Source organism: Nyctibius grandis, chromosome 12 (genome assembly GCF_013368605.1).
Source record: "Nyctibius grandis isolate bNycGra1 chromosome 12, bNycGra1.pri, whole genome shotgun sequence".
In the NCBI taxonomy this organism is placed as follows: domain Eukaryota; kingdom Metazoa; phylum Chordata; class Aves; order Nyctibiiformes; family Nyctibiidae; genus Nyctibius; species Nyctibius grandis.
In genome coordinates this window covers 20,703,686-20,718,919 of record NC_090669.1, presented here as the reverse complement: position 1 = coordinate 20,718,919, position 15,234 = coordinate 20,703,686, and the positions used below count along the sequence as shown (strand labels likewise).

Below are 15,234 nucleotides of genomic sequence, written 5' to 3'. Positions count from 1 at the left end.
AGGACCCCCAGTGCCACCCAGCCCCCCCGGTTTGCCGCCGCCGCAGTGGGATTGACGGAGCTTGGCCGTGCCCTTTGCCAGGACACGAGGTATTACCATTAATGCCGCTGTATTTCCGGAGCTCGCGCCACGCGTAAAGCTCATACCGGGGCGGGCGGGCAGAGTAATCTGCCAGGCGGGGTGATTAATACCCGTCATTAATACCCGTTATTAATACCCACTGCCGGAGCCCTTCGTTGGCTGCTGGCGGGTGGGGTCTGCACCCTGTGATGCCCCCTCACCTTTTCGGGTGCCCGCTGGGAAATCCCTGGCACTGGCTGAGCCGCTGGCAGCGGGGGGGTCCCCTGCGGGCACCCACCCCCGTGGTGGGGGGCTGGTTTTGGTTATGGACCCCCTTGGCTGTGCTGGAGCGAGCATCACATCACCCTCCATCCCTCAAAGGCAGCGGGGTGGAGGGGGCATCCCCTCGCCTTGCCCTGGCACCTCCTAACCGTGCCCCATCGCCCCCGGCTCAGCGGGGTCCTGCCCCCCCCCAGCCCCCTGCCCCGCCGGGACCTGCCCCGTGCAAGCTCCAGCCTGCGTGAAAACTCTAATCTCCAATTTGATTCGCTCGGCTCCAGCCGATTTGCATAATCCACATAATCACCCCGGTTTTAATTGCCCGCAACTCTGCAGAAAGATCATGTGGTTAAGTGGTAAATCATAATTAGATAAATAATTGGCTTGGCCGCAGCAAGCTGCTTTGTTATACCTGCCATCTGCCTCTGCCGGGCAGGGGCTTCTCGCGCTGAGAACAATGCGGCGCCGACGGCAGAGCCAGCGCTGCCCGCCGGGCACGGGCACGGGGATGGGGACGGGAGGGCAGCCTGGCCGCACTGGGCATCGCCCGCTCCTGCCCTGTGCGGTGTCTGGTGGTGCTGTGCGAGTCTTGGCAGCGCCGTGCGGTGCCCGGCTCTGAGCCACGGGTTGCCCGACGGCACCGTGCGATGCCCGATGGCACCGTGCAGTGCCTGATGGCACCGTGCAGGGCCCCCAGGCACTGTGCGATGCCCAACGGCACCATGTGTGGTGCCCTATGGTGCCACGCGATGCCCGACGGCACCGTGCAGTGCCCCATGGCACCGTGTGATGCCCGACAGCACCCTGCAGTGCCCACCAGCCCCGTGCGGTGCCCAGGAGCCCAGTGCAGTGCCCAGCAGCACCATGCAGTGCCCGGCAGCCCCGTGCAGTGCCCAGCTCTTCCCCATGCGATGCCCGGCAGCCCCATGCAGTGCCCAGGAGCCCCATACAGTGCCCGGCAGCCCCATGCAGTGCCCAGCAGCCCCATGCAGTGCCCAGGAGCCCCGTGCGGTGCCCGGCAGCCCCGTGCAGTGCCTGGCAGCCCCATACAGTGCCCAGCAGCCCTGTGCAGTGCCCGACAGCCCCGTGCAGTGCCCAGTGGTGCTGTGTGATGCCCAGCACCCCCCGCACACCGCACATACCCGTCCAGCCCCCGGCAGCAGCTCATGCCAAGAGGAGGGGTGGGGGCTGTGCCCTGCTTCTCCCAAAGCCGGGGAGGCCTCGGGAGACGGCTGGCACCTGGATCCAGGCACTGCGAGACAAGAGGAGCCACCGTGCCCACCTGGGTGCTGCGGAGAGGGCCTGGGGGCCAGCAGCATCCTTTGGGCACAAGCTTTTTATTTTCAAAGCCCCCAGCTCGCTCTGCCAGGGCAAAAATGGGGAAGAAAGTTGCTTTTAAAGCAAATCTTCTGGCCTGGTTTCATGCAGGCTTCACAAGCACCCGGGGCTGGTTGGGCTGGGCACGGAGGGGGCAAGGAAGGGGGAAAAATAACCCTGCATCACGCCGGCCCCTCGCCACGCTGCGCCCTCCAAACGAGCTCTTATTAGTTGGCTTGTTGTCGTTCGCCAGATCAATGGTCCGTGGAGGAGCGATCGATGGAGGCCCAGCCGGCACACGGCGCTCGGTGCTGTGCCACAAGGCCGTCCCCACCCCGGGGGACACATCCAGACCCTTCCAAGGGTGCTGGGGAGCCGACCGAGGTGGGCGATGCTCCCGGGATGGGTCCTGGGCTCTGCCGTCAGGGGTGGGCAGAGGCTGTGCCCGCATCTCTCCATCCCTGGGGACACCTGGGGACACCAGGCCCAGCCACCTCCCTTCGTTTCAGCTGCGTGCTGGGTGGTGGATGGGGTTGGGGCAGGAGCATGGGCTCTGATCAATCAATTAATTAATTAATGGAGCGTGTCGTAGGTGCGGCCGTTGTAATGAGGGGTGGAAGATGTGCGGTGGCTCGGTGGGACATCACGGGGACAGCGCTGGGAAGGGAGGTGGTCCCCACTGCCCATCCCCTGCCTGTCCCCTGCCTGTCCCCTGCCCGCTGGCTCTAAGGGGGTGACGAGGTGCATGGGGGGGGACGATGGGCGCGCGCTGCCCTCCCTCCTGCCCACGCAGGGACCCTGCCTGCTGCATTCAGGCAGCGCAGGGAAGGGAGGGGGGTGACAGCGCGAGGCCATTAGCATTGAAAATCCGTGTGAGCAGCTGTTGGCACTCGGAGCGTGCAGCTGGATGCGGCTCCGGCGCGGGAGCCGAGGCGCTGGGAGGGAGGGAGAGGGGGGGGACACGCTGCGGGACCTCGTGCCGTGGAGCATCCCCCCTGTATTCCTCGGGGACCCGTCCGGGGGGAGCGTGGGGAGCTGGGGTGCGGTGCGGTGGGTGCAGGGGGGATGCAGGGTGCCCATCTCTGGGCTCTCCCCGCCGCGCTGGGTTTTTTTCCGCTCCATTTGCCAAGGGCTGGAGCTGCTGCCTGATCGTATTTGGTAATAAATTATTAGTTCCAGCGCTCGGGAGCTCAAAAATAGCTGCTTTTTGAGGTGGAGTTCGATGGCAATCTGCTCTGAAGGGCACTTGGTGCCCATCAGGGGCCTTCCGGGGTGCTGAGGGGGCTGGACCCACCCGTGCCCCTGCAGCGGTGGGGAGGGCAGCGGTGCCGAGCCCCCTGAGACCCACCGGGGGGGTTTTGGGGTGCTGGGAGCCTGTCTGTGCCCGGCGCTGGCCTGTGGCACGGTGGGTTCGTCCCCAGCCAGACTGGTTCTGCGCCCGCTGCCAAAACACCCGCCGGCGTCAGCGGGAGCAGATGGAGAGGAGCTGGCACGGTCCCAGCTCCTGGGGACGCGGGAGGCCGGGGGGGTGGTGGGTGGCCCCCCCGGGAGCCAGGGGCTTGGGGTCCTGCGCCGTCAGGGGTGCCAGCCCTGTGGCTGGTGCCACCATGGGAAGGGGTGCCAGGATGCGGGGTGGCACGGGGAAGGGTGGGGGGGACGTGGTGATGGTCCTGCCGTCCCCTCCTCCTCCTCCTCCCTGCAGGATGCCAGGGGGATGGGGGGGGATGCGGCGCGGTCCCACATCCCCACGTGGATGCTCTCCGCCGCGGTGTGCCTCAGTTTCCCCAGCTGGCAGCTCTCCCGCGGAGCAGCCCAGGGCCGCCCGGACAGACGGACGCCACGTCGGTCGGGGCAGGGTGGGCGAACGGCGCTGCTCGGGCCCCAGCCGGGGCGGAGGCGCCGATTTTATCATGGGGCAGGAGCAGCACAACTGGTTCGGAGCCCGGCTGGGGCAGCGGCACAGCTACAGCCCCGCGGGCAGTGCCAGCTCCCTGCTCGCTCCCCGGCCAGCTGCTGCCCCACCATCGCCCAGTAAATCCTGCCGGGATCATGTGTTTGTTGGGAGGCGTTTGGGGCCATGGAGATCAGCTGAACGTCACACGGGCGATGCTCTGCCCGCCAGCCCCCGTGCCCCGGCGAGCGTGCGGAGCCCTGCCAGCTGGTTGGCAAACGGTCTGCAGCCCTGGAGTGGGGCTGGGGGGGTTACACCGGGGTTAAGAACTGGGGAGAAGCTGGGGGGCACGGGGAAGTGCTCAGGAGGTGCAGGGTTGTGCCCAGGGGGTGCAGGGCTGTGCCCAGGGGGTGCAGGGTTGTGCCCAGGGATGCAGGGCTGTGCCCAGGGGATGCAGGGCTGTGCCCAGGGGATGTGTGGTTGTGCCCAGGGGATGTGTGGTAGTCCCCAGGGGGCATGGAGCTGTGCCCACAGGGTGCAGGACAGTGCCCAGGGGATGTGGGGCAGTGCCCGGGGGATGCTAGGCAGTGCCCAGGGGATGTAGGGTTGTGCCCAGGGGATGCCAGGCTGTGCCCAGGGATGCAGGGCTGTGCCCAGGGGATGTGTGGCAGTGCCCAAGGGGCACGGGGCTGTGCCCACAGGGTGCAGGACAGTGCCCAGGGGATGTGTGGCAGTGCCTGGGGTGCCGCAGCCCCCTGGGACGGTGCAGGGATGCACGGCGCTGCAGGCAGAGCCCGGTGCCCAGCTCTCCGGGGTGCCACCCAGGCACATCTCGGGGAGTCCGCGGGGTGCCTGGGCCGGGCTGGCGCGGCGTTGGCTTCCCAGCTGTTGTGGTAATGAATTTACATGAGGCGAGCGTGTCAACACGGCGGCAGTCAATGGCTGAGCGCCCCGGAGTTAATAAACGCTTGTATAATGAGGGCAGAGGGGAGCGCGCCGCCGTGCCGGCCGCCTCTCCGGGGGCCGGGGGGGCAAAGATTAATCAAGGCTGAGTGGCACTCGCAGCCCCAGCTCCCCCAGCACCCGGCCACCCTCTGCCATGGCACACTCCGGTGCCTCGAGCTGCCCCCAACCCCACTGGCAGCTGGAGGCTGCCCCTTAACCCCCCCACCTGCCTGCCCACCTGGGAGCGGGGCTAATTTTAGGCGGGTGTTAACGAAGCTCCTCGTTTGGCAGGCTATTTTAAGGGCCCTGACATCAGCAGTTGCTGTTTTGGGAGGTGGAGAGCCCTGGAGCAGCCACCCGTGACAGTCAGGGGGGGCATGGGGTGCACGGCACCTTCCCACCCAGTAGCACCCACACCCCCACCCTTGGAGGCCACCGTGCCCTATAGCACCTCTGTGCCTTGGGGTGCCGTGGTGGGGATTTGGGGTGCTGGGGGGGGGGATTTGGGGGTGCAATGGGGCTGCAGTGGTGAGGATTTGAAGGTGCAATGGTGGGGACTTGGGTATGAAGTGGAGGGGACTGGGGGGTGCGATAAGGGGGATTTGAGGGTGGCGATTTGAAGGTGCCACAGCAGGGAATGAAGGTGTAAAGGTGGGGGTTTGGGGGCGCAGTGGTGGGGATTTGGGGCTGCAGTGGTGAGGAGTTGAAGATGTGATGGTGGGGATTTGGGGGTGCAGTGGTGGAGACCCAGGGATGCAATGCTGGGGATTTGGGGCTGCAGTGGTGGTGCTTTGGGTTTTGGCAGCACCACAGGAGTCAGGGGACTGGCCCCATTCCCATCACCTCCATCGGGATGCCGAAGTTCCCGCGTGCTCATGAAACACCTTCTCCCTTGCCCTGTCACCTGGGAGGGGGCCGGCCTGTGGGATCAGCGGGGCCGTGGGATGCTGGTGGCAGCCGCTGGCCCCCACGTCACCGTGTTTTCCCCAGGCGAGCTGCACGCTTGCTTTGTTAGACGAGCTGCTGCCCCATAACCCTGCTCGCTTTTCCCCCTTGCACGGGCTCGGGGTGCGTTTTGGGGTGGGTGAACCAGGGGGAAGGTGTTGCTTGTCTTGCTGGTTGTTCCTGCTCCGGGTGGGGTCTGGGGAACCCCGTGTCCCCGTCTAACGCTGCTGCCCTCCTTCGCAGGCATGAGCCATGAGCCGAAGTCGCCGTCCCTAGGAATGCTGTCCACCGCCACCCGCACCACGGCCACCGTCAGCCCCCTCACCCCCTCGCCCCTCAACGGCTCCATCGTCCCCAATGGCAGCCCGGCAGCCAGCAGCACTTTGTCCGTCCAGGCAGCACCTTCCTCCAGCTTCGCCGCCGCTCTCCGCAAGCTCGCCAAGCAAGCCGAGGAGCCCAGAGGTAGGGGACCACGATGGGGACAGGGACAAGGACCCCGGGGGATGCTGAGCGTCAGCGCCTGTCCCTGCTGCCGCCACCCGGACGGCGTTTTCTCGCCGTTTCCCCAGCTAATGTCTCTCCCTGGCATCGTGTCTCGAGGGGGCAGTTTAGAAATTCAATTCAGCTGCAGTAATCCCAGTGCCGTACCGCTCGCCGTACCCCGGGAGGACGTCTGGGAGAGCACGGCGCGGGGGGACCTGGCCCTCCCTCCTGCCACGCTGCACTGAAAAGCTGTTTTTTTTCTGGAGGCTCCTCAAATCTCTTCCTTCCCGGACAAATTGCGTAGCTAAACGGCAGATCTGGGTGCCCCTGGGATGTCCCTGTCCCTTGTCACCCTGCAATGGCCCTGCCACCGCATCCTCCATCGCACCCTTACTCTCTGTGGGGTGCAGGTCACGATGGGGGGTGTGAGCTGCGGCCACAGTGAAGGGTCTGGAGGGTCTGACCTCCGAGGGAACAGCTGAGGGAGCTGGGGGTGTTTAGCCTGGAGAAGAAGAGGCTCAGAGGTGACCTTAGTGCAGTCTACAACTACCTGAAGGGAGCTTGTAGTGAAGTGGGAGTCGGCCTCTTCTCCCAGGCAACCAGCACTAGGACAAGAGGACACAGCCTCAAGCTTGGCCAGGGGAGGTTCAGGTTGGACATTAGGAAGCATTTCTTCTCAGCAAGGGTCATTAGCCATTGGAAGGGGCTGCCCAGGGAGGTGGTGGAGTCACCATCTCTGGAGGGGTTTAAGAAAAGCCTGGCCATGGCACTTAGTGCCCTGATCTAGTTGACAGGGTGGTGTGAGGGCAATGGTTGGACTCGATGATCCCAGAGGGCTCTGCCATCCTGATTGATTCTGGGAATCGCTGGGGCTGTCCCGCATGCAGAGGGGGGGTCAGCCTGTCCCCGGGGTGGGCTGCGAAGCATTTCACCAGGATACTGCTGGCATCGTCCATTTGCAACGAAATAGTTTTTATCCCTGGTGTTTCCCCCTGTGGGTGCTCCCCACTGCGTCGTTGCCCACCGCCTGGGCACTTTGGTGCTTGGAGGGGACACCAGATGCTTTGCCAAGACCCCTTTTTTCGGAAGACCCCTTTTTTCGGAAGACCCCTTTTTTCGGAAGACCCCTTTTTTCGGAAGCACCGTCTCTAAGACCCTCCTCACAGCCCCTCACCAGCCACAAAACACCCCGGCACGCCCGTGACCCGAAGCCTCCACCATCGGCTGCTCCCAGGGAAGCTCGTGGGGAGGCTGGGTCCCCATGACGCCGAGGGGACCGGGTCCCCATGATGCTTCAGCCTCACAGCGAGCTCCAGGCTCTCCCAAGTCGCCTCCTCCAGAGCCCATCTGCTTCCTTCGGGGCGGTCGGTTGGGGTTGGGGGATTATTTTGCATTTCTGTCCCCACCACCCTGCTCAGCCCATCCAAAGGGACGTCAGCGGGTCTGGCATTGATTTTGTGGTGCTGGAGAGAAGCAGCTGCATTCCCTTTGGATTTCCCTTTAATTACTGTGAGGTTTGTTTGCAAAAAACCCCCATCCTTGCCCATCTGGGTGCCTGAAGTGGCTCATCCCGGAGGTTTTTAATAGAGGTGGGTTTGGATCATGTTGGGAAGGGGTTTTCTCTCCATGCTGTGTTTTTTTTCTCCTGGGAGATGAACACCTTTGCCCCCAAATCCTCACCCACCACGCGAGATGTTCGGTAGTGGCAGGTACAGCCCATGGGGTGATGCTGACCAGGTTCACCCAGGACTGGCAGCTTTTTTCCCTGTCTTTACGGGCTGGTGACGGATTTGCTGCCATGGGTGCCGGTGGCTGCACCGCAGCTGGGGTGTCCCCAGGGACGTCCCGCTCCCCCACAACATCCCCAGCTCCAGGGGCTCATCCCGACCGACTCCATCCCAGCAAAGCCCCGAGAAGCCATCGCCTGGCCGGGGGCTCCTGTCCTACCCCGGGCTGTCTGCAGGGTGGGTTTTATTCCCCCCTTGATTCCTTTCTTTCCCCCCCCGCCTCCTCCTTCAGGGTCTCAGCTGTTAATTACATTTGCCTGTCAGCCCCGGCTGCTAATCTGCTATCGCTGAGCGGAAAGCGGGAGGTCAGAAAACAAAGGTGACACCATCACACTGTGCCTCTTGTCATCTCCAATCCAGATTAGTTTCATTGACTAACTCCTGGCTGAATACCACCAGTTAATTATAACGATCACAAACCCTCCCGTTTAAAGCCACACAGCGAGAATTAAGGTTCTGAAGTAAGACTTTAGCTTCATTAATTGCCGGGCTCATTGTGATGGTATTGATTGTTAACGCTATCGCGTGGTGAGTAATGGCTCCCCAGCTCAGGGGGGATTAGGCCGCTAATTGTTGTTGGCCTTGCGCTGACAAGATAGACTTCAGTGGGTGTCAGAGCCCTATCGGCGGCCGCCTTTGTCGCGGGCAGCCTTTCTCTTTCGCCCGGTCTTGCAATGAAAGCGATTCGGAGCGACTCGGGAATTATTAATAAGGCAGAGCGGGCGGCTGCGGCCTGCTCCGCTTGGCCTGCGCTCGGCCTGCGCACTGTCCAGCATCCTTCCCGGTGTCGGGGGTGCTTGGGCTTCCCCACAGTGTTACCGGCCCGGCTCCCTCCCGGTGTTACCCCGGTGCTGGGGGGGATGGAGGGGGGCTACACGCTTGCAGGGTGAGGCAGCTTGCACGCTTGCAGGGCAAGGGGCTGGCTTGCACACGCAGGGGAGGCAGCTTGCACACTTGGGGGAGGCAGGCTGCATCCTTAGAGTCATAGAATCACACAGTCGTTTTGGTTGGAAAGGACCTTTAAGATCATCGAGTCCAACCCTTAACCCAGCACTGCCAAGGCCACCACTAACCCATGTCCCTCAGCACCACATCTACACGGCTTTTAAATCCCTCCAGGGATGGGGACTCCCCCACTGCCCTGGGCAGCCTGTTCCAGTGCTTGATAACCCTTTGGGTGAAGAAATTGTCCCTGATCTCCAATCTAAACCTCCCCTGGCACAACTTGAGGCTGTTTCCTCTCGTCCCATCACTTGTTACCTGGGAGAAGAGACCGACCCCCCCTCGCTACACCCTCCTTTCAGGCAGTTGTAGAGAGCGAGAAGGCCTCCCCTCAGCCTTCTTTTCTCCAGACTGAACCCCCCAGGTCCCTCAGCCGCTCCTCATCACACTTGTGCTCCAGACCCTTCACCAGCCCCGTTGCCCTTCTCTGGACTCGCTCCAGCACCTCAAGGTCTTTCGTGTCATGAGGGGCCCAAACCTGCACCCAGGATTCGAGGTGCGGCCTCACCAGTGCTGAATACATGGGGACGATCCCTGCCCTAGTCCTGCTGGCCACATTAGTGCTGACACAAGCCAGGATGCTGGTGGCCTTCTTGGCCACCTGGGCACACTGCTTGGTCATATCCAACTGCCATCGACCAACACTCCCAGGTCCTTTCCCACCAGGCACTTCCCAGCTGCTCTTCCCCCAGCCTGCAGCGGTGTGGGGGGTTGTTGTGCCCCGAGTGCAGGACCCAACACTGCGCCTTGTTGAGCCTTGCTTGCAGGGCAAGGAGCCAGCTTACACCCTTATGGGGCAAGGCGCCGGCTTGCCCACTTGCAGGGTGAGGAGCCCCCTTGCATGCCCAGGGTAGACCAGGCCTCTCTCAGTGCCGGATGTCATCCTGCAGTAGCCATGGGCCACCCCTCAGTGGCCAGTAGCCTGTCCCTGCTGGAATGTTGGGAACCTTACCTCGGCGTGGCCCCTGGGCTGGTGCGAGCGGGGTTTGGCTGGGGTGTCCAGCCTGGGGGGCTGGAAGGATGCCAACCACCCTGCCTGCATCCCCATGCCCCATCACTGGTCCCTGCAGCGGGGCATCCCACTGGTGACGGCGCGGGACGGCTTCAGCTTGTTCAGAGGGTGGTTTCAGCTGGTTAATGGCTGCCTTTTTCCGGGCTTATTTTCATTTTTCAGGGTCCTCGATAAGCAGCGAGTCGTCCCCGGTCTCCTCACCGGCCACCAACCACAGCTCCCCTGCCAGCACGCCCAAGCGCGGCCCCATGGGCCCCATCATCGTGCCCCCGGCGGGGCACAGCGTGCCCAGCACGCCGCCCGTTGTCACCATCGCCCCCACGAAGACGGTCAACGGGGTCTGGAGGAGCGAGGGCAGACAGGTATGGCCGTGTCTGGGGGGTGCCTGGCCCCCCCCCAAAGGACGGAGGGTGTGGGATGCTGTGGGGTTGTGCCAGCCGTGGTCTGAGGTGCCAGGAGCTGCACGGCCACGCTGTGCCCCGGGGACTGCGGGGCTGCCCCCCATTTTGTCCCTCTCCTCCCTGCCACCGTCCCTGTGCTGCCACCGTCCCTGTGCTGCCATGTCCCCGTGCTGCCACCGTCCCCAGGCTGCCATCATCCCTGTGCTGCCATGTCCCTGTGCTGCCATCATCCCCAGGCTGCCATCCGGAGGGGAGCACAAGGAAGAATGAGCAGGGGGGGGGGACGAGCAGCTAATTAAGAAGCATCGTTAGTGGTTCTCCTCTCCTCCACACGCCACAAGCAGATTCCCGGGGGGATTATGCCACTTGGAAAGACTAATTAAACCACAAAGCATCGAGGCGGTGGGAGGGGATGAGAGACGCCCAGGGCAGGGGGGAGGAAAAGGAATGGAACCGCAATTCCCTGGGTGCTCGGAGGGGTGTGGGGGGTGTCCGGGTGCTCCCCCCCGCCGTGTCACCTCCTCTCCGGTGACCCCCGCGGCACGGGGGTTAACCGAGCGGGGGTTATTGTCTGGCAGAGCCGCGCTCGCAGCGTGACGCCCCGAGCAGGGAGGTAATTAGAGCAGAGCCTGGCACGCACAATAACCCTTAATGCAGGCGGCGGGGATGGCGGGGGGGACGCCCTTTGTGCCGGCTGCGGTGACCTTGGGACCGTCCCTGATGGCCGGGGACCTGCGACCTGCCCTGGAGGGTCTGGGGATCAGGACTGGATGGGGAGGGGATGTATGGTGACGTGGGATGCCTGGGGCTGCCGCCATCCTCCTCTAGCCCCTACACAGAGAAGATGTAATGAAAAATAATCATTGTTAAACCCCACCTTGCCTTGCCGGGGGTCCCCCCCCTAACTGTGGGACCCTGCAGGGCCCCTTGTCACCCCAATGGGTTCCCCCTTGCCAGGGGGTCCCTCCCCAGTCGGGGGGGGTGCCAGGAGGGAGTGACCTCTGTCCCAGCGCTGTGGACAGGAGCTGGTGGAGGACGGCGGAGGCCCCGCAGTGGGGTGGGGGTGCTGATGCTGGGCTGTCTGTGGGGCCAGGGGGGCGCCAGGGTTTATGGCCGCTGTCAAAGGGCTGCTGGCCTCCCACCAGCCGTGTCTGTGTCCTCCCCGGGTGATTAATAGCTCTGCAGAACAAAGCAGCCCGTAAATCTCCAGGCAGGTGACGTGTGTCCTGCCATCAGCGCTGCCCCTGCTTCAGCACCCCCTCTCCCACCCGTGCCCCCCGGCGTAGGCCCCCCAGACCCTCCCGCCCCCCCTTCGACAGCCGGGATGCGGGAGGATGCTCTGGCAGATGCCACATCCCCGGGGTACCAGTGCCAGCCCGGGACCCCACGGGCACGCTGGGGACCTGCTGAGGGTCTCAGGGTGGGGAGGCAGCAGGGACCCCCCCATCCCATCCCTCGCAGGGTCCCTGCCGTCCCCTAACGCCCAGCTCGGCGTTTCTCCCCCATTTCCTTCCAGCAAGAAGCAGGGTCACGAGGCAGCAGCAGCAGCGGCGGCCGCGAGCGCCTCATCTCGGAGCCCCCCCTCGTGCAGGAGAAAGCGGGGGGCCCCGTGGTGCCCTCCCACCTCCTGGGGACCCCCTACTCCTTCGGGCTGCCCCCCAGCTCCGTGGTCCAGGACTCCCGCTTCCCGCCTCTCAAGTGAGTCGGGCGGTGATGGATGGGGCGAGGGGGTACATGGTGTGGGGTGTGGGATGCAGGGGGAGGTGTGGGATGCGGGGTGGGGTGCAGGATGCAGGGGGGATGCGGGATGCGGGCGTCCCCTGCGAGGTCTGCTCCCACTGAGCATCCTGGGGCGGGAGGTGACATCTCCGTGGGGGGACAGGGTGGGGTGGTGACCATCTCCCCGCTCCCCCCCAGCCTGCAGCGGCCGGTCCACCACGTGGTCCCTCCGAGCGCCGTCACCGAGGATTACCTGCGTAGCTTCCGTCCCTACCACACGGCCGAGGACCTCCGCGTGTCCTCCCTGCCACCCCTCGGCCTCGACCCCGCCGCCGCTTACTACCACCCCAGCTACCTGACGCATCACCCCTTCCCGCACCCCGCCTTCAGGTGGGCATCGCCGAGCCCCCACCCGGGGGTCCTGGGCGGGGGGCGGCTGGAGGATGAGCCTTGAGGACTGGGGAGGTGGGAGCCTGATCGAGTTGGGCTGCACTGAGGGTGTTTTGGGGCTCTGCAAACCCTCCTCCCAGCAGAAGGCAGCCCCCATCCAGCCTGGGATGGCTCCTGGGGGGGGGATTGGGGGTTTGCCTCCCCCCTTCCAGCACATCCCGCTGAGCGTCCCCGTCTCCCCAGGATGGACGACTCGTACTGCCTGTCGGCGCTGCGGTCCCCCTTCTACCCGCTGCCGGCACCGGGCTCGCTGCCCCCGCTGCACCCCTCGGCCATGCACCTGCACCTCTCGGGGGTCCGGTACCCCCCCGAGCTCTCGCACTCCTCCCTCTCCGCCCTGCAGTCCGAGCGCATCTCCAGCCTCGCCGCCGAGAGGTATGGGGGGGGGGCGATGGCTGGGACGGGGGGACATGGACAGGGCACCCCGGGGGCTGCTAACAGGAGTCTGGGGTGGGGTTTTTTTGTTTGTTTTGCGTTTTCTTTGCAGGTTGCAAATGGACGAGGAGCTGCGGCAGCGGGAACGGGAGCGTGAACGGGAGCGGGAGAAGGAGCGTGAGCGAGAAGCCGACCGGGAGCGGGAGAAGGAACGGGAACGGGAGCGGGAACGGGAGAAAGAGCTGGAGCGGGAGCGGGAGAAGGAGCGTGAACGGGAGCTGGAGAGGCAGCGGGAGCGTGCCCGGGAGAAGGAGCTGAGCATGGTGAAAGCCATGGAGGGGCCCTTCCTCCCCGTGGCCGAGCTGCACGGGCTGCGGGGGCACCCGGCCGAGGAGCGGGGCAAGCTGGCGGAGCCGCTGGCGCCCAGCAGACCAGGTAACGTCCCCGCGGGTGACACGGCGGGGGGTGGCTGCCAGCTTGCCACCGTCCCCTTCCAGATGGCAAAGCCAAGGCGGGTGGTGGCCCCGGGAGGTGGCTCGGGACGGGGCCAGGCTCTCCTGGCTGCCAGGAGCCCAGCTGCTCTCGGTGCCTGTGCCATCTGACTGGTGGGCAGGGCATCCCTGTGGGTGGGAGGCTCCCAGAGCACCCCAAAACACTCGTGGCCGTGGCCACCCCCTCCCTTTCCTTGCTCTGACTCTGTCACCCCTTTTCCACCCCAGAGAAACTCAAGGACTCGGTGCTGCCGACGCCGAAGCCCATCCAGCACCCGCTGCACCAGCCGCCGGCCTCCCACCACGCCGTGCCCAGCCTCATCCCCAACCACGCCGTGTTCCCGCTGCCCGGCAGCACCGCGGCCACGGCGCTGCTCATCCACCGCACCAACGAGGAGGAGAAGTGGCTGGCCCGGCAGCGCCGCCTGCGCCAGGAGAAGGAGGACCGGCAATCCCAAGTCTCCGAATTTCGGCAACAAGTGCTGGAGCAGCACCTCGACATGGGGCGCGCCCCGAGCCAGCCCGAGCCCGAGCATCGCCCCGAGCACCCCAGGTAGGGACGCTGCCAGCCCCGCTCCGGGGATGGGGCTTCCCCCTAAACCCCGGGGGCGTTTGCCCCATCACAGCCATCCCTGCTGGGACATCAGTAGGATTTTCCCCCGTTGCCCTGTGGCTTTGCCCCCGCTGTTAGCTGGCTCCAGCCCCCGCTGTAGGTAGCCAGCATCCCGGAGCCATGTGCCCCTCGCTCCTTGCGCACCCGGTGCCAGCAGGTCCCCGTCACGCGGTGCCAGCCGGGCCGGCTGCGCTGGCAGCGCCAGGCCTTGCCGGTGCCCGACATCTGTGCGGCGGCGGGCAACGAGCCCGGGAGGTGGCCGGGGGCCAGCGGCGAGTGGCCAGGTGCTGCCCAGGCACCCGGCACTGCTAATTGCAGCTCCCCGCCGTGCAGCAGACCCAGGCGGTGGGATGCCCCGTTTTGGGGGGGGCACCTGCCCCGAATCCAGGCGGTGTGGGGGGGCAGAGGAGCGTGCCTGCACCCCTTGATGGCAGAGGCTTGCTCGCCCCCATCACTGAGTGCTTAAGCGGCACGGGAGCAGCCAGCCGGCTCTGCCGCCAGCTCCCTTTGTTATTTTGGGGTGTGCAGGGGATTAGTGCGGCTCATCGAGGATAATAAGGAGCAGATTGCGAGGCAGCACAAAGACGAGTGCCCGCCGCAGGCTCCCTTCCCTGTGCGCTCCTCCTACCCCAAACCGGAGAGGGGAGAGCAAGGTCACCCCAAAACACCCGCGGCCAGGGGATTCCTCATCCCCTTTCCCATCCCATCCCCATCCTCATCTCGTTCCTCATCGCGTTCCCCATCCCGTTCCCATCCCCATCCCCATTCTCATCTTCATCCCCTTCCCCATCCCATCCCCATCATCCCCATCCCATCCCCATCTTCATCCCCTTCCCCATCCCATCCCCATCTTCATCCCCATCTTCATCCCCATCTTCATCCCCATCTTCATCCCCATCTTCATCCCCATCTTCATCCCCATCTTCATCCCCATTCCCTTCCCCATCATCCCCATCCCCATCCTCATCCCCTTCCCCATCCCATCCCCATTCTCATCTTCATCCCCTTCCCCATCCCATCCCCTTCCCCATCCCATCCCCATCATCCCCATCCCATCCCCATCATCCCCATCTTCATCCCCTTCCCCATCTTCATCCCCATCCCCTTCCCCATCATCCCCATCCCCTTCCCCATCCCCTTCCCCATCCCCTTCCCCATCCCCATCCCAGGGCTGCCGCCATCCAGCGCGGAGGGTCCGGGGGCGATCCCCCGGCAATGACCCGGTGCCGGGGCGGTGGATGGACGCGGCGCGGCGCTGAACTCGCTGCTCTGTGCACGGAGCCCCGGGGCGCTGGAGCGGAAAAGCGTTAAACGCACAGCTTGGGCGCATGAAATATTTATCCCGTTAAGGGGCTGGCGCCGTCCCCGGCTGCCGGAGGAGGGTTGCAGCGAGGCGCTGCCCTTGCTGCGGGGAGAGCGGGGCTGTGCCAGCACCGGTGGCTCCTGTCCCCATGGTGGGCAGCT

At 64.9% G+C, this 15,234-nt stretch overlaps 1 protein-coding gene across 2 annotated transcripts in view; it reads left to right on the top strand.

The window, feature by feature from the left end:
• The window catches only part of GSE1 (Gse1 coiled-coil protein), a 93,424-nt gene that overhangs the window by 72,170 nt on the left and 6,020 nt on the right, over positions 1–15,234 (top strand). For both annotated transcript variants that reach the window (XM_068411276.1, XM_068411277.1), the window contains 7 exons: positions 5,681–5,899; positions 9,884–10,083; positions 11,639–11,820; positions 12,040–12,231; positions 12,475–12,666; positions 12,779–13,101; positions 13,386–13,710. In XM_068411276.1, coding sequence (XP_068267377.1) covers positions 5,681–5,899; positions 9,884–10,083; positions 11,639–11,820; positions 12,040–12,231; positions 12,475–12,666; positions 12,779–13,101; positions 13,386–13,710 — 1,633 coding nt within the window. The remainder of the gene's footprint in view (positions 1–5,680; positions 5,900–9,883; positions 10,084–11,638; positions 11,821–12,039; positions 12,232–12,474; positions 12,667–12,778; positions 13,102–13,385; positions 13,711–15,234) is intronic.